This window comes from Semicossyphus pulcher, unplaced genomic scaffold (genome assembly GCF_022749685.1).
Source record: "Semicossyphus pulcher isolate SPU_LCO1_2020_fin unplaced genomic scaffold, fSemPul1.0.p SCAF_14, whole genome shotgun sequence".
In the NCBI taxonomy this organism is placed as follows: domain Eukaryota; kingdom Metazoa; phylum Chordata; class Actinopteri; order Labriformes; family Labridae; genus Semicossyphus; species Semicossyphus pulcher.
Window position 1 is genome coordinate 10,714,772 of NW_027211648.1, and position 23,568 is coordinate 10,738,339.

The window sequence follows — 23,568 nt, forward strand, 5'->3', positions numbered from 1 at the left end:
TCCCCACAATGTTCTTTTTTTATTTTTTATTTTTTAATGAGAAACTGAATCCTTGAAGTCCAGCTGAAACGGCATTTCGAGAGTATCTAGCTTCCGTATCGTGACGTATTTCCGAGTGAAACAGGACGTGCAGGCGGGACATATCATCAGAGGGATTTGATTTGATCGTTGAGAAGTGGGCGTAGACAGACGTTCTCCACAGCGCAGTAGCTAGCTAACTGACCGAGCGTTCTTGGTGCTCTGCGGCTAAATGTTGCAGATTGATTGGTTGAAATTGTTTGGTGCTAACTTACGTAACACGCGAGAAATTTAGTTTTACCGGAAGAAAAAATGATCAGATTTTGATATAAGAATACGAAGAAATTGATTTTTTTTTTTGGCCTATATTGTCAAATAGATGCACAATATTACCGGGGATGTGATCTAAAAGGATTAAAATGACTTTTCGCCTCGACTTTAAAATATCAAAATACGGCAGCGTATTTTGATATTTTTGAATATCAAACTGTTTTTGAATTTCTTTGATCTTTCCCCGGATTAGGACTTAATTACAATTTGCTCCAAACATACTACAGATCTTCAAATGACACACTAGCTTCTAGTAGGCTTATTTTCTATTTGGTTCATCCAGAAACTTATCAGTGGTTATATTTCAGGTGACATTTTGATTTAAAAAAATACCATGTACAGTGATCTCTCTCCAGTTTAAACATGTTTTTTACTGACTCAGATGAACAAGGACGTGGCCTAGACCTGCTCTATAAGTCAATATAAGATATGTCTTCAGATAACCTAAGCATTGTCAGAGATGTCACTATGGCAGAAAGAATTAATACCATTAAATCATGGTGATTAGTTTCATTCTTTAGCAGGAAATTTGATGTTTGGGACATAAAATCAGTAAGAGAACAATTTGAAACCAGCTTCACAAAAGCTTCTCTGTTAAGACGTCATCCCTGCTTCTGCCTGATTTCTGCCTGTGCAGCTAATGACTCCCCCTGCGTTTCCTCCCAGTTTCTACCGTCACGTGTTGGAGCCGGAGGTGGCGTTTCAGGTGGACGGCAGTTTCGCTCCCGGCCCCATGGCAAAGTTTCTAGACATGCCTCAGTCTCCTCTCTTCACCCTGAACCTCAACACCCCCGAGAGCTGGATGGTGGAGTCGGTGCACACGCGCTACGACCTGGACAACATCTACCTGGAGGAGGTACAGCAGCTGTGTGTGTGCCGGGTTTCGATTGGGATCGGCGGTGGTGAAATATTAAAGTGTTCCTCAGAGTGTTTTTACATGTTTAATAGTAACACCTGAGGTTTGAAATGGACTCCCTCCTGCTCGCTGTATTTAAAGGATGAAATTAATACCTTTATGCTATAAGGGAACATTAGTAACCCCTTGTGAATCTTCTTCTTTTGTATCTTTGCTTCCTGTTGCACCCCCCCCTTGTCCAAAGAGGGGGGGGATCTCTCTTATTTCTAACATGCTGAAAGTTTCTCTCACTTTGTGAAGCCCTTTGGATTATTTGTGAACCATGAATAATGTGTGTCTGTTCAGCTCCCTGGATGCTGAATTTTTGGGCTGAACATAAGATAAATAAATAAACTTTACTTGTCTGTGTTTGCAGGTGGAGAATATTGTAGCTGCAGAGTATGAGCTGGAGCACCTTTTGTTGGAAGGTCATTGTTTCGACGTGAGCTCGGGCCAGCCTCCGCGCGGCCTCCAGTTCACCCTGGGTACCGCCTCTGAGCCCGTCATTGTGGATACAATTGTCATGGCAAACCTGGTGAGTTATTGAGTCCTGAGCCCTTTATCTGCTTGTGTAACGCCTTACAGCAGAAACACAAACACTGCGCATCTCCTGTGCTCTGCTCTGTAGGGATACTTCCAGCTGAAGGCAGCTCCGGGCGCCTGGATCCTGAAGCTGAGGAAAGGTCGCTCTGATGAAATCTACAAGATTTACAGGCAAGAACATGAAGACCTGGCTGCGCTGTGTTACAGAGTTCAAATGCTGTATTACTTTTAAATCCAGCCTGTGCTCGGACTCTTTTTTAATATCCTTTCTTTCTCTCGTTGCAGCCACGACGGCACCGACTCTCCGGCAGAATCTGATGACATTATAGTCGTGCTGAACAACTTCAAGAGCCGAATCATTAAAGTGAAGGTCAGTGCAACCTGTAACAAAGTGACTGAACAGAGAATGATCTCACACACAGTCAGCAACTAAATACAGTCAATCAACTGCAGACGTTTAGTGTCAGCATCTCCACTTTTGGTCAGTCTGACTCCACTCAACATTTTAACAAGCCAAAGAAACTGTACTCTGTTCTTGAGTCATGCAGAACGTTTGTGCGTACATGTCGGGGCTAAAATTATACATATCTTTGTTAAATTTGTGACCACATTGAGACACTCTTTGAACTTCATTCTCAAGAGTCTTCCCAGGAAGGTTGTAGGACACAGAGGACAAAATCTGAATTACTGAGAATAAAAAACGGAATGAATATATGAATACATTTCTCCTTTTAACAGCGTTCAAACTCTGAGGAATTTCTCATTTTCCCTATCAACATTTTTCTCCCATATAAGTGCTGTACAAACTGATCTGTCGTTTATATTCAGTAGTGCGTTTAGCAACATGTTGTTACTGTTTCATAGCTAAGGAGGTGAGTTGTTTCATGTTATTGGGGTGATATTAGCAGCCAAAATAGTTGCTGTGACATGAACCTTAAGGTCTAAACAAATTTCGAGATACTGTTCTGTACTTTAAATATTTATCTTGTATCAATTTACAAATGACACAAATTTAATCTTAGCTGATTTAAAGTTGTAATCTCGAAGATCTCAGTTTCGTTCTCTTTGGCGGCACCTGTGGCGATAAACGGTAATTGCGGGAGCACACTTCCCAGACAGACAGTGTTGCATGTGTCACGTCCACTGTTGGCTCCAGTTGTAACTCTTGCTTTCCTTTTTAGACTGTTTGCCTTCATCTGAGCGTCGAATTTGTTCCTTCTTCTTTGGATTTTCACTTATTGTTGAAGTTGTATCTGTAGTCATCCATCTTTTCTTTGTTTGTTCAGCCATAGTAGATTACTGTTTACTCGCAACACTTGCAGAGACCGGAAAAGCAGCCGCTTAGCTCCGCCTACCGTCTCTGGCAGATCAACCACTGCTGGCTGATGGAAAACACGTCACTAACTGGGCGCCGCTTGTGATTTTTTTCCACGAAAGTCCCACCCGACACCCAGGCTGTAATTCTGCAAATGCAAAGGCTTTCATCAGTGGACCACAGGCTCAATCACCATTGTGTTACCTCATTTGGGGATAGATCGTGACTTAACAGACATATATTTAAATGAACATATTTAAGATTATATCTTTAATTACCATGTCCGAGGATTCACATTATCTTTTATTATCTCTGTCTGACTAATTATTAAACTTGTGTGTTGATCAGGTCCAGAAGAAACCAGACAAGCACAACGAGGAGCTGCTGAGTGATGTTACTGAGGAAAACGACGCAGGCTTCTGGAAATCTCTGACCAGGTGAAGCTTTGATTCAAAAATGTTTCTGCTTTTGTAACAACAAAGTGAAAGAAAAGTTTGATGTATCAATTAGTCAATCTCAGGAACATAATTGCCAACAATAATGTAGGATTATTTCAAAAAGTAATTAACTAATCACTAACTAATTACCGTAATATCCGGAATATAGGACACAGTCTGTTTTAGTGGGCATCCCAGAAGAAATAAGTGTTTTCTAGGGCTATTTATGAAAAAAATAAAAAATAAAAAATGTATTTTCATTCAAAACACAAATTACAGCCTACCATCTGTTTTCACCACGTCGAGTTTGTAATCCTGCTAGCTAACGGTGCGGTAGTTGATCTCAGCGTACGGTACCGTTGATTGTTGTAAGGATGGCAGCTCCACTGGCGATCATGACGGCGATTATAGCGCCATCGTCTGGGTAAAATACGGTAACACAATAAAATACCTCTCTCTGCCACTGGTATATAGGACGCTGCCCACTTTTTAGATTAAAAAAAATGTATTAAAAGTGCGTCTTAAACACCTAATTTTACGGAAATTGCTTCCTGCACGTATTTGAATGACTGAGTACGAAAGCATTAAAGCCTTCTCTGTCAAGTTAAAGAGCTCTAATCTGTATGTTTTTCCTTTTTAAATGATAAACAATTTTCCCCTTTTGTCTCTCAGAGGGTTCACAGGTGGAGGAAAGTCAGAGGAGCTGAAGCAGGAGAAGGACGACGTGATCAACATCTTCTCTGTGGCCTCGGGGCATCTGTACGAGAGGTTCCTCAGGTGAGCGTCTGAGACGAAAGGGAGACCGTCACTTCAGCCAAAATCCTTGAAATCCAACATCTCTTTTCCTCTTTTGTGAACAAAGATTTCGGAGCCTTTGTTCTCTGAGCTCTGTCACCACCCGTCTTTTCATTCGTCTCTCCCTCTCAGGATTATGATGCTGTCAGTTCTGAAGAACACCAAAACTCCTGTCAAGTTCTGGTTCCTAAAGAATTACCTATCTCCCACTTTCAAGGTAGGAGTTTTTTTATGTTCCACTGGTGTTACTTTTAAAATCAGCTGGCTTCTCATCATTGATGCAGAGATTTTCTCTGATGGCTGCAGCCTTTTTCTCCGCCTGTCAGTGATGTGAGCTTCAAACGGGAGTTCTGAAAAATGGAGGTGAAACATGCAGCAGGGGTGATGAAGGAGAAGACTTCAGAGATTTTCCTGGCTCATTGCTCCATTCATCATTATAATTCCTGCTTTCTGGCTGCTTTCACTCCGGTTTCAGATGTTAAGCCTCGTTATCCTGCACACAATATTTTGTTTGGGACTTTTTTTTATTTGTAGAAGTCAGAGATGAAAAGCGCTCAGCCTCAGCAGTCTTCCCACGTTTTGAAAAGTAAAAAACTAATTAAAATGTAGAAAATGTAATGAAAAAGTCAACAAAATTAACTGTGTAATTACAATATTCAATGTTAATTAATTCTCAAAACTTGCTTGTTTGTCATCGGATTGCTCATTCATCAAATTAAGTCTTTTAGTCAAATCTGTACAGCTTGAAATGAAGTCATGTTGTGAAAGCGTCACTCAGTCCCAGCTGCTATTGAATTCTTAAATACATCATCTCCTAACGCACGCTGACAGGCCTGTTTTGTACCTAACTATCCTGCAGGAGTTCATCCCCCACATGGCGAAGCAGTACGGCTTCCAGTACGAGCTGGTGCAGTACAAGTGGCCTCGCTGGTTGCACCAACAGACGGAGAAGCAGAGGATCATCTGGGGCTACAAGATCCTGTTCCTGGACGTGCTGTTTCCTCTCGCTGTCGATAAGATCCTGTTTGTGGACGCGGACCAGGTTAGCTCACACGCGGCTGCACAGACATTGTCATTAATCCTGCCTTGGTGGAAACATTTAATATAAATAATATTAGAGGAAGTAGGTTTAAGTGGTATTTTTAATTGGTAACTAAAATAAGGGAAATAAGGGAAATAAAAAAATAACAGCTCTACTTATAATTTCTAGGCTTTATGTCTGGAAACATGTTACATGTCAGGACCATAGACTGTATAAATAATGGACGTTGCCACCGTGATGTCACCCATTGGTCTATCGACTGCCATGTTCGTTTATTGGAGCCTGAAGTGACCAAATTTGGATGAGTGGGTGGTGCTGTAGAAAAGCGGGTGGTTGAAAAGACACCAAGTTACCAAAGCTAAACAGTCTGTGTCTGATCCGTTAGCTCGTGAATGAGCTTGTTTAACTTTCCGGGGAGGAGATTCTGTTTGACCGACTGCAGGTGTTAATTTATCAGACTAAAGAAGTAGTGAACTCGCTGCTCGCTCGCTCGCCCGGTGAGATAACGGCGGGTGAACGACAAATAACGGGAATCTTAAAATAACCGATCTTCTGATCACTACGGTCAACTCCTGACTCGTATATACTGGCCAACGATTAAATACATGTTTGATAAACACTGGACTAACAAGCCAGCTAAAGCGAGCACAGTATACCTGCTACTTAGTGCTAAAAATATAGCAATACAATCGAGCATTTAACTCACCGAAAAGCTGGAGCTCAGACTTCTTGCACGGCCATAAAGTTCCATATATCCCACAGAGAGAGATTATTTGTCCAAACTTTGAATGAAAAAATCCCCAACAGGCTCCAACAACATAAACAGGTGAATTTCAGTGACTGTGTCTGTGTTGACGTGTAGCAGACAGCCAGCAGGATCCACCTGTCAATCAAGTGAGCAAGCCTCAAGTGGCCACTCGCGGAACTGCAGTTTTTTTACACTTCGGCATCGGCTTCATTTTTCCTCACCGGAGGTTGCCGCTTGGTCATGACAGATTTAAGCTCAAATTGATGTACTGTCATGTCCCATGTGACCTCATTCTAATGTATAGTCTAACTGACAGTGCTCTTGAGATTAGACGAGAGATGGATCAGAAGAAAATTACTCGTTTGTCATTTTTTTCCACCAAAACATCACCGGTACCAACAAGTGAAATGTGAATATTTGCAGGGTTTGTTTTTGTTCTTTGATAGTTTGTTTAAAATATATTTGGGTTTTTGACATTTAGGTGAACAAGACACTATTTTAAGATGTCTGTAAAAGAAAAATAAGATGAATTATTAACCATTATCTGAAACATGACAGAAAAACATCAAAATGACTGATGGAAACAACTGTTGCGTCTTTAAAGCGATCTGACCATCTTGTCCGCTCTCTTCAGATCGTGCGAACAGACCTGAAGGAGCTGCGTGACTTCGACCTCGAGGGAGCTCCGTACGGTTACACTCCGTTCTGCGAGAGCCGACGGGAGATGGACGGCTACCGCTTCTGGAAGTCCGGCTACTGGGCGAGCCACCTCGCCGGACGCAAATACCACATCAGGTACACACACACACAAACACACAGACACACCTGTTTTTCTCCTTTCATGCATTTTTCATGTGTTACTGTCCTTTATCCCCTGCAGCGCCCTGTATGTGGTCGACCTGAAGAAGTTCAGGAAAATAGCTGCAGGAGATCGGCTCAGAGGACAGTACCAGGGGCTCAGCCAAGACCCCAACAGCCTTTCAAACCTGGACCAGGTCTGCGACTGTCTCTGTCCATGTTTGTCATTTTAATGTGCATTCAGGATCTAAAGCCTCAGACAGTTTTTAAAGGACTGTTTAACATAGTGTCATCAATCTACTGGCTACCATTTGCTAATGCTTTTAGATTAATTTAATACATTAGGCTGTTTTTTCCATTAACTCAGTGCTTTATGGAAATCTTACAGCTATCCGAGTGAATATTTAGTGTGGTTTTTTGTTAAACAGCAGCCTTGTTTACTGTGTGAAAGGACACATTTCATCAGATCCTTTTCACAATGTCACTGTTTGCTTCTTCTTTTCTCTTCTGCTAATGATTTGATGCCAGTATAAATCACACAGCTCAGACTCTCTGCTGTCCTTGAGCAGCAACACTGAGAGCTTTTAAAACACTCATATTGTTGCTGCACTAGAACCAAACTGAATAAAACCAAAGGGAGCAGATTGTGACATTGCAGAGTACATCGTGTTTATAAAGCAGATGCTTTCTCCTTTGCTGTCGGCACATTTTAGATCAAACTTGTAAAAAAACTTGTGAAAAGAAACCAAAGCTCTGACAGGTTGTGTTCTCCTGGTTGGATTCAAACAACAGGTAAATGTAACAACTGTTTCCCCCCTGTCTCTGCCTCCGTCATTGATCTTATCGTCCTTTTCTTTTCAGGATTTGCCGAACAACATGATCCACCAGGTGCCCATCAAGTCTTTGCCTCAGGAGTGGCTGTGGTGCGAGACCTGGTGTGACGACAGCACCAAGAGGAGCGCCAAAACCATAGACCTGGTAACTACGGTTACAAGTAATTTGTGCGTAGACATCAGGGACAGAAGGGTTAAATAAATACCAGAGGACATATTGTGTCAGATCTGCAGGAGCCTGTACATGTCAGCAGTGTTGCACAGAGGAGTAATGTGGTTTTCTACAGAGTGTCATGTTCAAATGAGCCACTAGAGGGCAGCCAACTGTGATGAAGTTATTGCTGGAGTATGGAGTACTGAGTTTATGAGTGAGTTTTTCTTTGGACACATTGGAAATAGTGCTGTCAAAAGTGGCCAAAAGTGACGTTCGATTATTCCTTCTAAAAAAACACAAATGTTCGAACTATTCGAATATCTATTTTTGCGCAATATGTCCACAAGAGGACACGCCAACACAACGAGAGACAAACTTACTTGCAAAGATATTTTGATTTAAACAGAAACGTGCCTTTAAAACGATCCTACACCTTGCAAAATAAACAAATTAAGTAATTAGGTTACGGTAAAACGGACATTCAGCGTTCCGAGCGAGCTGTGCTGTGACAGGTGTATTTATTTAAACATAGCCTTTAAAAAACAAATCAACATACCTACACCTGTCTGTTATGCTGGAGGTGAAAATCTCTCTGTGTTGCCGCCGGGCCGGGACTTAAATTCTCGGACATCATTACCGCACACCACACGGTTGTTGTTTTAGCTCGTTTCAGCGAGTTAATTATTAACGTGTCATGGTGACGTTGTGATTCGTTCAAGGATGCTCCATAACCAAGAGTGCGCGCGAGGACATACGAGAACTTGCGAGCTCGCGAGACAGCCGCGGTAGTGCTGATTTTTTTTAACAAATATTAATTTTAATATCCGTTTTTTATTACACTTCGGTTATATATTCGAATTTAGAATATTCGTTGACAGCCCAAATAGGAAGAAACCATTATCTGCCATGTTCACATATTAACTTCCTTGACTAAAACACACATCACACACACTCTCTAAACAATCATTGGTCAAGTGGCAGCATTAGATAAAAACCTGCAGTACAACCAGCCACCATCAACCATCCCCATCGTCCAGAAGGAAGTGGCTCCAACTCTCTGGTGGATTGAGACATTACTCTAAAATGATCATGCCTTTAGAAAGTGTGAGACAGATCAAGCAGGTAACACACACAATCATCTCACTTACCACTTTATAAAGTTCCAGCCTGTTCTTTTCACCTGTTGACAGAGAGATTACTGAATCAAAGAAATGGATGCCTCTGAGAGGGAATAGAGTTAGAGATGAGGTTGGTTAGATTTTTCCCTAACCCTCTGTGAATCTTTTTCCTGATCTCAGTGTAACAACCCGATGACCAAAGAGCCCAAGCTGCAGGCTGCAGTGAGGATCGTGGCCGAGTGGACCGATTACGACAAAGAGATCAAACGTCTGCAGACCAGAGTCCAGGAGGGAGTGAGTCAAACAGCAAAGACGCCGATCACAGGTACTGAACACTCATAATACAGAGTAAAGTATTTGTTTCAAGAGAATAATAATAATAATAGTAACATAATGATAGCCTTTATTTATAGGGTGATTATCATAATCCAAATTTCAAAGCGCTTCATAAAGCCAGCAGTATAAAACAGGAAGTATAAAATCAGTAAAGTAAATTGATGTCAATACTATAAAGAAACATTACAGCTAAGTAAAACCAGCTCACCAATAATTAAGCAATATCACATGAAAGGAAGTGATGTACTGAATATCATCAAAGCTGTGATTCAGCTGTAGGCACGAGGCCACAGTACAACATCATGACCTTGAGTGTGTTGCTTTTATACAACAGTTATACAAGTGGGAATTGTAGTAATAAAGTCTTACTTCAATGACAGATTATTGTTTTGCTCCAACTAGTTCCACAGCTTCACTGAAACTGAACTTTTGTTGCCAAGCAACCCAAACATTCTCCTGCTCTCTGTGTCTACAGGTTACCACAGATCAGCTGTTTGTATGATGTACATTTATCTGTATTTTAATTAATCATCAACCAGTGAAATAAGAGGCTGCTGTGTGATTCAGAGGTACCAGCTTGATTAATGTCGACACACACAGTCTGCTGTAATGTTATTAACACCTGGCTGAGGCGGAGTGATACACAGAGTGAAAAGTCCCAGTGATGTTATACTCTATATCAGCACTCATGGAATGTCTCTTATCCAATCAGATTACTTGGGTGGGAACTAACTGTTGTATAAAAGTATTTTTTAAAGGGATTTAAATGAGAACACCGATTTCATCGTCGGGCAGATTGTTGAAGAGCCTCTGGACATTAATTGCGAACTTCCTGCCCCCTTTAGTTTTCAGCCCGGCCTCTGGAAAACAAAAGACCTTTAACCAAAGATTTCAAAGTACGAACCGGCTTGTTACTCAGTGCTAAGAAACATGTAGCATAAGTAAGATTAAAACATACTGGGAGTAAGTATAACACCAATTCCTAACTGACGAGCCATGTCATAGAGTAACCGAAGGTGTTAAAAATGGTCCCTGCGTCCTTAAAAGTTGAGATCATATTTTTAATAATAATTCTAAGAAGATAAAAACATGATCCTGGGGATAAGGTTTGTAGTGTTCTGCTCAAAACTTTCATTACTGATAAAACAGATGCCAACATTCTTGGCAGCAGGCTTGTGATCCACTGAGGAACCAGCAGATGGCAGAATTAGTTTGCCGCGTGCTGGGACTCGGCGAGGAGCATCTGTTTTGTTTGAGTTTAACTGAAGAAACATTTCCTGACATCCAGTTCTTGATATAAGAAACAACGCACATCTGCTCTAACCTGAGACACATTTATCACCATGACATTTTCTTCTGTCTTCTGTCAGACCCTCACATAGAGCTGTGAGGATCCCGTGGTGGCTGCGATGAAGAGCGGGCTGGACTCTGTTTAAAGAGTCTTCTTCATGAAGAGGCGCCTCTCCTTGTCTGAGGGGGGGGCTGCTGACAGACTGACCACGAACCAGTGCTCGATGCTTCAAACTGTCTTTTATAACTCGTGAAGGGGACTTAAAGTCGTCAGAGGTTTTTTTCTGTGTGTGAGTGCAAGTGGTGAGAATGTGTTCAGTGAAGCAAATCATAAATATAAATTCTATTTTTTATTTTCAGTACAGTTTCTTTCCGCTGTAATAAATGTCGGTCTGTATGTTTGCACTGATGTGGATTCTGGTTCAGGCTGTGGTTTAAGCACAAAGGGAGGAGGACTTCAGGAAATCTCATGCTGGTTCTTTCGGGTTTATATCTTTGCCAAACAATTGGTGTTGGGATGGATTTCTGCACACTCACTGGAATAAACAATTTGAAAGGCTGTTAGACCTTCCTCTGATATGGTAAAGGGTATAAGACTGGCCAATTTGTTTACGCTCAATATCTCCATAATATATTGTTTCTTTAATTTATGACATCTTAGTTCCATATCACAGAAATAATAATCAAACTGATTCAATGCAACTATGATCCCTTGTTAATCATTACATTAGATGAAACATTTTGAACATGTAAAACTGTGAACTGCAAAATTTGGCACAAACAGAATCAGCAGGCTTGATTGACTCCCTGGTTTCTCGTGGAGTATTAACCTCACAGTGACTCAGGGGAAGATGTTTGAAGCCTGTGTAGGTTGCAGAATGAAGTCATAAGAGAGGGGAGAGTGTGTGGTACTGTAAGGGAAGAGCAGCCATGACATCAGATTTTAACTAAAGAATATTTGATTTTCTGTTTCTTGGTAACATCCGAGGATTTGTCATTATCGTCCTGTTTTGGCTGTGAGATATTTTTGTTAAATAAAACCCCCCAACAATAAGTGGTTGAGTGTCATATCTCTTGTTTGCTTCTATCTAATACTGGGTTACAGATCGCGGTGAAGTTACAAGTTGGACATTTGAGACATCCACTCGAGAGCCAGCGATTTTTCATTTGGCTTCCACCAGAGTTGTAGAGGGAGGACAGTTAGCTGAACTCCAAGGCCTCCGCAGAGCCTGACTTAGAGACCATCAATAAATTACTGTTAAACGGACACAAAACTTATGTTTTTATAATACATCCATGACTTATATATAAAATTGGGTACACGTTGCCCACTAATTTTAAATGCTGAAGTGTTCATTTCTATTCTTTTTCAGGGCCTTTTTTTGCCAATAGCTTCCATGTAATGTGACCTAATGGCTCAAAATTAATAAGAGAAGTTAATACTAAATTGGACAAATAGGACACACCTCTTAATGTTGGATTGCCTTTTATATTTTATATTAATCATTTCTAATAAAAATTAGTGTTTTTTTTAAATAACTTCCATGTCATGTGACCCAGTGTCCTCAAATCAATGCCAGATATAAACACTCACATGGACAAATAAGACATACCTCATTATATTGGATTAAAGCCCTTTGTCTATTTTCTATTAATATTTTTTGGGGGGAAAAAAAGTTTCATTTTCAATAGCTTCCCAGTGTCCTCAAATCAATGTCAGATGTTAATACTCACTTGGACAAATAAGACACACCCCTGGGTCGCATGACACGGAAGTTATTGAAAAAAAAAGCCTCAAATATATTAATCAAAAGTAGAACAAAAACGATAAATAACGAGGTGTGTCCTATTTTTCCAATTGACCAATTAAAATAAATTTAAAGAAAATACACATTGATTTTATTGGAAAAACTTGATATAATACCCATATTAAGTCAGCTGCGTAACCAACACATCACATGTTGCATGAACACTTAACGAGTTAGCAACAGCTAACTGTAATCGTTTAAACAGTTTGCAAACAATGACGGTTAATTGTGAACATATGAAAATATTGCAGAAACAACTAAAATAGAGAACTGTTGAAACGGTTATCCTCAAACAAAATGATGGGGAACATAAAGTAACTTAGAGATCGATAATTCGTTAAAATATGATCCTTCGTCACCCCTCTTTCCGGTGTAGCGAAAGCACTCGCTTCACCAGCGCATCACGGGGAGCGTAATGAGGTGCGGCGCATGCGCGACACTGGCAGCAACCAATATACTACTGTGCCGCTTGTGGTCGTGGGTAGAGGCGTCTCTTCGTCTCCATCAGCTCCCCGCAAGAGCGTTTAATTAACTGAAAATCTACAAACAAAACTATTCCGTACAATGGCTGAATCATGAAGAGGGAAGTCTGTTTAAACGTGAATGGTGTTCAAGAAGTGAACACCGGATTAAACGACAGCTGCTTTGTTACGTAAACGCTCCCAGAAGTTAAATGAACGCCAACAGATGTTTGATCACGTGTGACCACCAGTCGGGACATTAAAAAAACGAGGAAAGTCCACTTTTAAAATGCCCCAGATATGTAACCCATTTTTTTTCTGCGTAAGGTACTGCACCTTGATGCTGACACACAAAACCTGTTACTGGAAGGTTTCAGACTTTTATTGTGATCCATTTGAAAAAAGCTTTTACAAAAGGTAACATTCAATTTTTTACACCATTTCTTTAAAAAAATCACTTAAAATAAGGTTTTGATACAACAAATTCAGTTAACTAGGTAATGGCTTCTATAAACAATGTGAACATAAGATAATATACATATAAATGAATGCTACAAACATGAGGACAAACATGAGGAAGGGGTTACATTAATTAAAATTAAGAAAACAAAACAAAAAAACAATGGCATGATTGTTTTCCTTTTTACTTGAGTGACATCTGGCCAGAATTACCAACAGAGCAGTTATTGCAAAACCAATCCCACATCATCTGGTGTCCAACTGGAATGTTCAATGACTGAAACACCCTCGAGGGCTCATTTTGTTTGCATCCGTTTCTTGGTTTCTTCACATGGCAACATTGGTGCATTTTCTCCTGCGTTCATGTGCAGCTGACAGTAAAGAACCATGCAGGTAATTCAGAGGTAACCTCTCTATTCTTTAAAATCTATGATCGCCATCATGTGGCTGCGATTTAGACGACACTCAGATCGGCGAAAAAGACACAGAAAAACTGAAATACAATGTGAATTTACAACAAAAATATGAGAAAGGAAAGACGCATCGTTTGAAGTGGACAAGCACAGCAGACTGTGGGCGTGAGGACAGATGAGACATTCTGTTCAGACTGACCAGATGCTGGAAGAAGTTGCCCTTTTTCAGAACGCCTTGCATCTATTTCCCCCTCCGTCATGACGGAAAACATCAACTTCAGATCAGTCAACAGTGACACCGTCATCCTACTCTGACCACCAGCCGAATATATCCCACTCTGCTTAAAGCAGCACGTCAGCGTCACCCTCCTGTCGGCTGTCAGTGATTGGGTGACAGCTGCTGGGAGTTCGTAGAAGATATTTTGGGAAATCAGCTCATTTGCTTTCTTGATTAGAATTCAATGAGAAGATTGATATCACTCACGTCTGTGCGCTAAAGGAATTCGCTTACAGCCGGCTAGCTTAGCTTAGCATAAAGACTGAAAACAGGTGGGAACAGCTAGCCTGGCACTGTCCAAAGGCCACAAAATCTGCCCACAATCACCCATGAAACTCTTCACACTTTGGGCAGAGTCAGGGTGGCCGTTTCCCTGGTTCCAGTGTTTGTGCTAAGCTAAGCTAACCAGTAGTTTTGTATCTGCCGTACAATCATGAGAGGTATCATTCCTCTCAAATAACTCTCGGCAAGAAGGCAAATTTGCAAATTGCCGGAAAAACTGAACGACTACAACTACTTAGTGCTGCTTCAAACAAACTGTTCTGTCAGAACTCCTCAGAGACAGAAAATGCAATCATCCCAGAGCAGTTCACTACTTCCATTTCTCTCTCTTTCACAATCTCCTCCCCCTCCTCTTCATCATCTCCATTTCACAAACACATTTATATCCGTTACAGTTACGTCATCTGCAAAGCTTAAAAAACACATGCACCTCCAGCATTTTATACAAGAGTATGATACAAAATAAGGCATTTCATTGTGTTGAGTATGTCAAGTGTTAATACATGTTTTCTTGTGTGTGTGTGTGTGTGTGTGTGTGTGTGTGTGTGTGTGTGTGTGCGTGCGCGCATGTGTGTTGACGCGTGTACATAGCAACCACATTTTAATGTTATCTTTTTTTGCCTGCCAATAAAAAGACTGCAAAAAACTCATGATAACTCTTACTTAAAATATATATATTTGTCATATATATTTACGTATATATTCATATGTAAAAAACAAACAAAAAAAGGTAAGAGGGAAAGAGAGAAAAGCCCAAGAGGTCCCTGTGATAGGCCAGTTCTCAAAAAAACCGCCTCGCCCCATTCACCCCCCCTCATTCCAAGACCTCACCGGGCGCCACGGTGACCAGCTGTAAAGGGATCTCCTGATTGGCTACGAGGTCGTGGGTGGCGGTCTGGAGGATGAGCGTGGTTCCGTCGGCGGTGATGAGGGTGTCACCGGTGGGCGGAGACGTGGAGGGAACCCCGCCCTTTTTATTCTGGTGAGTCTTTATGTGCTTGGCCAGGTGGTCGCTCCGCATGAACCTCTTGGAGCACTCTGTGCACACAAACTTCTTCTCTCCTGTGAGAGCAGAGAAACACAAACGTCTCGTGATGAGCAAATACAAGCGTAACTACAAACCATATTCTCGTTTAAGACCGACAGATAAATGGACCCTTTTAATTCCTGTGTACTGGTGTTGACTTATATGGATATGTCATGGCCAATAAGTAATAATAAATTAGTGTTTAGGAACATTTAGAAACCGTGACAACTTTAAAAAAAAGTTTGCCCAGCAGGGGGCACTGACAATTGTCAATTGTTAAAGCATCTAAAAGTTACGCACTTTAGAAAGTCTTTCGAACAAATTGTAAGATCATAACTCCCACCCTCAGAAGATTTAAGGAGGTACAACAAAACCTATTCTCCCTCAGATATAAAAAGGTATCTAAGAGCACAGGTCGTGTTGATTTAAATTCCCTGATTGTTCGTGAAAGAACGTTCTCTGAGATTTCTGCGTCCTACACAAAACAGAAGCTACAAGAAATGGTGTTATGAGGCCAAAATCACTACAAACGTTTTCTTGTTAAAACAGCGTCCTGGCTACTCTTGAAAAATGTAATCGATCCACAAAACATGAGATGAAAAGTTTCTACTGGTACTGCTTTACCAAATACATCGCATTTCCTTTCTACTGTGGACAGTTTAGTGAGGAAGTCTCAGCAATAAACTATAAAACAGTGTAACAACATTAGCAGATATCCTATTTTTTAGATTGAACCTGCAGCATATTTTAGTGAGGACAGTGTTTGAGTGTTTCTTCATAAAACATTTAAATTGAACCGAAGATTTATTAATAAATTATTTACTTAAAGTACAAACAATAAACAAATAAATCCCATCAGAGCTGGAAAACAATATCCGAGGATCGCTTATTCAATCTGATGAACTACAAACCAAAAAGTATTAAATGTGTTCAATTCTTCGTTGACATAAACGCCCCTGAAGGGATCGTTCTCTTGCAGCTAGATGAAACACAAACTTCTGATAGATGCGCAAAACATGAAAAACCTATTTAACATTTCTGGTATTTTACTTGATATATCAACAGATTAACTTTATTTTAGCACAAAATAAAAAACGTTTAAATTAACACCGCTGCTTTTCCTGCTTAGATCATTTCTTTTGCTATAACAGGCTTTGAAGCGATTGTTCGCTGTAAACAGCGTCCCAAAATGTTTAAATCCTATATATTACCCCCTACTCCTAGACGCGGGTTTTTCAGACCTGGGAAGACCCACTTATAGATGCCGATTGTCTCTTTTCCCATTGCCAGTGAAGTATACTCCTGTCGGTCTCTTTTCTTCTGCGTCACCCCCTGACGTCACAAACGCGCCGGAGACAGGGTTAGTAAACAGTGAAGACGTTACAGTGGTTAAGTCTTTATTGTATCTATTACTCATTCAGTCTGTTTATGAAACTCGGCGCAGACAAATTTGGAACGATGTTCAAGCTCTGCTCGGACGGAGACGGGCGGAATTTGTAGCCTAGATGACAAGGAGTCGCAGAAGTTACTGACGGAGCATAGCATCGCGCCGGCAAGGGGGGAGAGATTAGCGTGTTGACTCAGGTTTGTGTTCCCATCAATGCCGATTGGAGCCGAGGCGATAATTACCCGGGTCTATTGCAGAGTGATTTGACCCGGGTCTGAATGCAGATGGTGCTTTCAAACTAAGCAGTCTAAGCAAAAAAAGTCGGATGTTAGCGGGTGTTCGTGAGTTTTTGGACCTGTGGAAAAGCAGCTTAAGAGAGAGATCTTTGCGAGTTGTTGCCTTCATTAAAAACAGCTGCTGTGTGTCATTCGAAATGTCTCCTATTTTGCTTTGATGATGATGTTTGACAACTCTTATCACTGAACATTTTGTGATCTATTTTTAACTTCGACAGCTAACAAGACGAACACTTTTAACAGACTAAAAGTTTGTATGGTGGACTATGACACTAAATGTACCAACTCTTTTTGTTGTTGTTTTTCAGCTAATTTAACCAAACACAAAGACAAAACAAAAAACAGCCTTAAAAAGGCCTGAATTTATAACCGTCTTCAGGGGCGATAAAATAAAACAATATGATACCTGTGTGTGTCCTCCTGTGTCTCTGCAGCTCGTCGCTCCGGGTGAACCTCTTCCCGCAGAACATCCAGTTGCAGACGAAGGGTCTCTCTCCGCTGTGCCAGCGCAGGTGAGCTCGCAGGTGAGACGTCTTCCCGTAAACCTTCCCGCAGCCGGCGATGTGGCAGATATGCTGCTTCTTCTTCCCCATGCCCGAACCTCTGCGAGAGGACAGACAAATACAACCATGAGGAAAAACCACACTAAAAGGCAGGGGCAATTAAACAACACACAAAGCTAAACAACACACACAACAATGCAAAAGAAAAAGACAATGAATCAATAGTTACATCCCTATGATGCTAAAGGATTAGCCAAAGCTTTTACATTTTGTGTTTGCATGGATTGTTTTGCATATAAATATGATTTGCATAAACATTAGAATTTTTAATACCACATAAACAAGATTTAAAATCTTAGCTACTTTAACAAAGCCACATAACGCATCTCTTCTAGTTTTAGGCAGTGTTTTAGAACACGTCTGGTTAGCTCCTCTGGCATCTGTAATTTGTGTGTTTTCCTTCCGCCCACCTTCCCCCGGACTCTTTGCAGTTGGGGCAGGTGCAGGCTACCCTGCGCAGCCTCTTGCCCTCCCCGCCCGGCGTGTCCATGTCGTCGTCTCCCATCTGAACGCGCAGGTTGTTCAGGTCGCTGGGGTTCAGCGTGGAGTCCCCGCTCAGCTGCCACTCCTCAGAGTCGGGCTCCTCCTTTATCTGGATACCTGGACAAGAGAAGAAGAAGAAGCGATTGATCTCTGATGGACTTGACACATGAAACAAAAGAATGGACTGTATTTTGTGAGTTTCTCATACCAACTGGACTGTTTGCATCCTCCCCATGTGTGTACTGAACTCCAGTTTGTGTTACAGAGTTCACCGTGACCGTCTGGAGGTTGGGCAGGCTGACCTGGCCTGTCTGGCCCAGAGGGAGGGTTTGCACCGGGGCTAAGGTTAGCTGCTGTGCCTGACCCTGGCCTTGGGGCAGCTGGAGGCCCTGAAGTGACTGGACACCCTGAACCTACAGCGAGACATGGGATTCATGTTTTTAAGATTCAAACCAATCAGAACAATTCAAGCATAATACATAATAAAACTCCTCTGGAACACATTGTATGCAAATTCAACACTTACAGCAAATAAAGGTGGATTAAAGACACTTTATGACCTTAATTTGATCTTCATTTTTGACTGATACGTTACCTGGAAGGTCTGCCACTGGATCTGTCCAGTAGCGGTGACAGTTTGGGCCTGGATGAGGAAGGTCCCCGGGTTGACCAGCTGTACGCTCTGTAGAGTCTGACCTGCTGCATTCAGGTCCTGACCCTGAGCCACCTGGGCTTGACTGTCCCCAGACAGCTGCAGGATGGGCTGCGAGATAGTGGTGGCGTTCGAGGATGAGACCTAAAAGAAGAGCAAAATAAATTACATTTAAATACCAACATTTGATAGTTAGCTTTTATCTAAAACATAAGTCAGTCTGGAGCATCTGGAGAAGAAGTTAGAGCTGATTGAATGAGGACATCCAAAAGCTGACAGCTGATTGTTTTTCTATTCACATGATTGGTAAAAACTCTACACGTTCAATAGTAGTTATACACAAAACTACCGCAAGTAATTTCATTAGGTGTCGATCTTCGCAGCCCCTGTTGACAAGGTAATTTGACAAAAACCCTCCTGCTGTCAAACATGTCACTCAGTGTGAGTCTTAACCACGGAAAATGTAAATGAAGGTAAGTCTGTGTGCTGTTCATCGCTTCGCCTTACAGAGGCCTGGTGTCAGCGGCCACAGGCTTTAAAAATAACTACAAAGAAATAGATACTACTTATATAGATCATACTTCTCGATGATGGTCTTGTTTGCTTTCGTAGGTCATATAAAGGTATCAGTACTTCAGTCTGCGTCATAACCAGCTAAAAACTCCTCACAGGAGCTTTAAAAAAGTACGCAAGGAAGACAAAAAACACTAGCAGGAAGAAAATCTTTGAGGATGTTTTTGGGATATATTTCACACTTCAGCTTCAGCAAACATCAAGAGTCATTCCCATAGGATATATACAGAAACAATGCGTTAAAAAACTATTATGCAAAACCCAAGAGGCTTAAGTTCTTGGGTGTAAACATTTTTGTTAGGCCTAACCGGTTTTACTCTGCATAAAGTGAAACTAAGAACAGTCTATTCACACAGACATTTGATGCCAGTTTTCAGTACCTGACTCTCTTTGGCTCACACCAAGAAAAGTATCGTGGTCCAAGCGCAGCCCTACCAGTTATCAACTAAATGTGGATCAAAGAGTTTCCTTCAGATTATTACATTTAAGACACCTAAAGAATCACAATACAAAGTTATTTTGTAAGACAAATCTAAAGCTTCCTTCTTATAACTTTTAATTTATCTTGTGCCCACCCTTCTCCAAGCATTGATCCACTGCCTTGAAACAATACAGGATTGACACACATACACATGACGTGCTGTTGAAGACACACACTCTGACCTGGATTTGATGCAGGTGGTTATGGGAGTTGAAGTTCGCTGAGGAGGAAGGGTCGGACACGCCTGCAGACACGGCGGTTGCTTGGGTCAGAACGCCGGTGCCGTCGATGGTCTCGGGGAGATGGGCTGAGTTGGAGGAGGAAGTGGTGGTTGGCACGTAGAGTTCTGGGTTCCCGCTGGCGTCGTTCACCGTTACCAGCTGCTGTTTGCCAGCATCCTGACCATGACTCTCCAGCGTCTGGCCGCTCATGATCAGCTGACCTTCAGCTGTTACCCCTGTAGCAATGGGGACCGTTTGCGCACCGGTCAGTCCTAAAGACTCCAGATCCAAACTGTTTATAGGGACGAACGTGATGTTGCCGGGCAGTCCTACAGGCACTGTGCTCGTGTATGCTGATCCTCCAGCCAGCGGGACGCCTTGGATTGACTGTACTTGCCCCGCCTGTGTCAGGAGGTCCGTGGTCGCCGTCGTGGCACAGCTGATCCCAATGCTGCCGTGGCTGCCATCTTGTAGGAGCTGTATCTGCCCCGTGCCGTCATCCAATCCCTGCGTATGGAATCCTGCAAGCGTCACATCTGCATTTTGGATTTGGGGAATGACCTGGAAGAGGGAGCGATAGTTTTGAGCAAGATCATCACCTGAGCGAAACACCTGCTGTTTCTTAAAGTGTAAGAGTATATTTTTTACCTGATACTGAATGCCTGACACTCCATTGGCTGCAGCCTCATTCCCAGATGCTGTAACATAAATGGGCTGGTTGGGAAGACTCCCAATCGGAAGCACATACTGCCCATTTGACGTGACAATCCCCGAGTTTGGAATGTGAACGACTCCCTGGTCTTCCTTCCCAGTTGAAACAGGAGTTAACACCTCCCATCGGTCTGAACCCGTCAGCTGAATGGCTGACATATCTGTCGTCTGGGAGTAAAATTAACAGATTAACAAGGACAGGTCACACTTGACAAGAAGAATCATCTCATCTTTAAATTACATTGCAGTAAAGAGGAACTGGTTAGGCTTTTGTCACTGAATCAGATATGGATACAGAGACTACATGGTAAAGAATAAAAGACAGAGAAAATAATAGCCAGAGGAGGGGTCTTGTAGGATTTATGCTGACGTAAAGGATGAACGATAAAACAGGCACAAGCTTGAGGCAACCACCAACACACAGAGTTAAGATAACAGGCTCAGAGATGGTCGAGGCAGGGTGTGTGGGGGATGGGTGACTATTACAACACAATTGAACGCTACTGTTTTGATTATGCACGATATCCCTACAATATTATCACACCTCGGCATCCTCCCAGCCCAGTGTACACCGGCTATCATCCAGCGAGCCGACCCAAGTGACTGACTTCAGTGTCCTACCCACTATGGGCGGGTTTTACAGGGGTAAAGTGGGTGGCCGTTATTGAGGGGAACACAGGAAGTGTACGGCTTTCACCCCATGCCATCAAAATTTTAAAACGTGAGAACTTCATGCTCTCAAAAACACAACCAGCAATCGAAAGCGAGCGAGAAAGACAAGCTAGAAAATGTCGGATACCTGTGTTTCCGCTGCGCCGCCGGGTTGCAAAAACTCGCTTTGACTGCTGTCCACGTCCGCGGACGCCATTTCTCCTTGTTCCAGAGGCTGCTCTGGCGCTAGCAGGGAGAGAGGGGGAAACTGAGCAAAACTATGTAATCTTCAACTCCTGCCTGCCAGAAAAGCCCGCAAAGCATCCCCACTCTCCAGTCCAAAAGGAGCTGACTACGAAATTCAACTTTGCAGCGGAGATTCTGGGGCTATTTCGGCCCAGATTTACTGTTTACTTTGTCAACTCCGTGGCTAGCCAGCTAGCTCAGTTAGCTAACCATATCTAGCTAGTTAGCAGTAGAGCAAAAGATAAAAAGACGCAGCTTGCTTCGCTGTAGGTTGCACAAACTCACCGATTAGTTGCACGCTTCGATGCGCTAAACGTTTACGTACCAGTCATAGCGTGAGTGGTAGTAACTGGGAGGATTATCTGTTCAACTAAACTCCAAACATGATTATTTTATCAAAGGCGGGCTAGTGTTGATCGGTGAATTCGGGTCGATTTTTTTCTATTTTGATTGACGGTGCGGGAAACACAAAAAGGTGGGACTAACAAGCTTGACCGTCGAATTTGCATCACATTACAGGACGTCCCGCCCTTCTTCTTTAAGGCGATTGGCTGAGCGAAGTGTTCGGTGGACGTCAGTGGCTGAGCGTTACGTCCATCATTTTTTATAGTACGTGGGTTTCCTGTTTGTTGTTGAGCGAGAAAAGAGATGGAATTTGTTGAATTCTAAACAGCGTTACTTCAGAAAAAAGCGGCATTTGTGTCGAAGTTATGCACTCATACACGACTTATACACTTAATTTTGTGCACTTTATACATTCTAGTATTTCAGTTATTTTAATTCAGGGCCTTTTAACTTTTACTGTAGCACTACAGTAGACGTGCGAAGAGAGATACTTTTTAAAGTTTTGTTTACGTATGTCTGCTGTAAATCGTCAGTTGGCCTCCATGATTGCGACCCGGCATTTTTTAAAACTTTTGCCGCATGGTATACACTTTACCCGGTAACACAAGATTTTTTCGTGTCCAAATTGTCATATAATTAACAAAAGAATCATCGCAAATTCTCATCAACGTCAAACACAACAATTGTTTAGTTTGTTGACATAGTAACTAGTTGATTGTAAGAACATATGTTCACATAACATTTTAAAAATGACTGTTCAACTTTCACACTTATTATAGATCTTTGGACGATTGTAAAGAGATAACTTTTTTATCGGAACAATATTTCTCAGCAAATGTTCCTCTTGTGATCACTGTAGAGGTAACTGTTATAAGTTTAAACGTAATTTAAACAAAGAACAAGTTTTTCAGTTTATGATGACTGATACAAATATATCCATTTATTGACTGATTGTACAAAAGTCTATGATTATTCCAGATGTTCAGTCGAGGCTGAATATTGCTGCACACAACCTCAATCCCACCAGTTGTGAAAAATAAAGGCAAAACACACCAGCACACACACAAAGCAATGACAGGTTTATCTCCTTTTATTGACACATGCATATTGATGAGGTTGACATGTATTATATCGTGGCTCCCTTAGTTCACAGGATTTCTAGCTTAGCCCACAGTTTGGAAAGATGTTTTGGTGAAAGTTCTTTTTTTTAGGTGCTCTTGAAAATAAAGAAATTCATACCATGGATGCAAAGGGGAATGAAAGAAGCTGTACAGTCCAGATGATCCACAGAGCCCTCGTGTAGCTGATTTACAATGAAGCAGTGTCTCGTTACGCAGGGTGGAGCTCATAATGTGAAGAGACAGATTTTTGTGGATTTTTTTGTTTTCTTTACCAGCCCAAACAAAGTCAATAAAAGCAGTGTGTACAACAACGTTCTCCGTTCAGGCACTGTCAGGGACGCCTGCTTTGCTCTCTCTAAAATAACATTAACCTTTTTCCCTCAGAATACAGCACAGCACTGGCCCTAAGTGTTACACTGAGCGATGGCTTTCAATGTCTCTTACTAGTAAACACAGCGG

At 41.8% G+C, this 23,568-nt stretch overlaps 2 protein-coding genes across 4 annotated transcripts in view; one reads left to right on the top strand and one right to left on the bottom strand.

The window, feature by feature from the left end:
- uggt1 (UDP-glucose glycoprotein glucosyltransferase 1) overlaps positions 1-10,752 on the top strand; it is a 37,795-nt gene extending 27,043 nt beyond the window's left edge. The window contains exons 29-41 of the mRNA XM_069661710.1: positions 1,015-1,204; positions 1,620-1,778; positions 1,872-1,957; positions 2,072-2,156; positions 3,450-3,538; positions 4,211-4,315; positions 4,466-4,550; positions 5,193-5,375; positions 6,758-6,918; positions 7,004-7,118; positions 7,783-7,899; positions 9,207-9,351; positions 10,733-10,752. Coding sequence (XP_069517811.1) covers positions 1,015-1,204; positions 1,620-1,778; positions 1,872-1,957; positions 2,072-2,156; positions 3,450-3,538; positions 4,211-4,315; positions 4,466-4,550; positions 5,193-5,375; positions 6,758-6,918; positions 7,004-7,118; positions 7,783-7,899; positions 9,207-9,351; positions 10,733-10,752 — 1,540 coding nt within the window. The remainder of the gene's footprint in view (positions 1-1,014; positions 1,205-1,619; positions 1,779-1,871; positions 1,958-2,071; positions 2,157-3,449; positions 3,539-4,210; positions 4,316-4,465; positions 4,551-5,192; positions 5,376-6,757; positions 6,919-7,003; positions 7,119-7,782; positions 7,900-9,206; positions 9,352-10,732) is intronic.
- Positions 10,753-13,302: 2,550 nt separating this feature from the next.
- LOC138591649 (transcription factor Sp3-like) lies at positions 13,303-22,072 on the bottom strand. Of its 3 annotated transcripts, XM_069662300.1 has the most exons (9): positions 21,929-22,072; positions 21,546-21,643; positions 20,684-20,914; positions 19,997-20,596; positions 18,704-18,904; positions 18,317-18,521; positions 18,036-18,225; positions 17,469-17,665; positions 13,303-15,414 (listed from the first exon to the last, which is right to left on the bottom strand). In XM_069662300.1, exons 2-9 carry the CDS (start codon positions 21,612-21,614, stop codon positions 15,167-15,169), a joined length of 1,941 nt encoding a protein of 646 aa, XP_069518401.1. In that variant the 5' UTR covers positions 21,615-21,643; positions 21,929-22,072; the 3' UTR covers positions 13,303-15,166. The 3 variants fall into 3 exon arrangements, with proteins under 3 accessions (XP_069518401.1, XP_069518403.1, XP_069518402.1); XM_069662302.1 differs by lacking the exon at positions 21,546-21,643 and having other exon boundaries at positions 21,969-22,072; XM_069662301.1 differs by lacking the exon at positions 21,546-21,643.
- Between the last annotated feature and the right edge of the window lie 1,496 nt (positions 22,073-23,568).

Coding starts and splice junctions, on each gene's coding strand:
- LOC138591649 (XM_069662300.1), bottom strand. CDS start 21,614: ATGGCGTCCGCGGACGTGGACAGCAGTCAAAGCGAGTTTTTGCAACCC. Junction 20,915..21,545: donor GCGGCGCAGCGGAAACACAG/GTATCCGACATT, acceptor TTTTACTCCCAG/ACGACAGATATGTCAGCCAT. Junction 18,905..19,996: donor ACCACCTGCATCAAATCCAG/GTCAGAGTGTGT, acceptor CTCTTCTTTTAG/GTCTCATCCTCGAACGCCAC.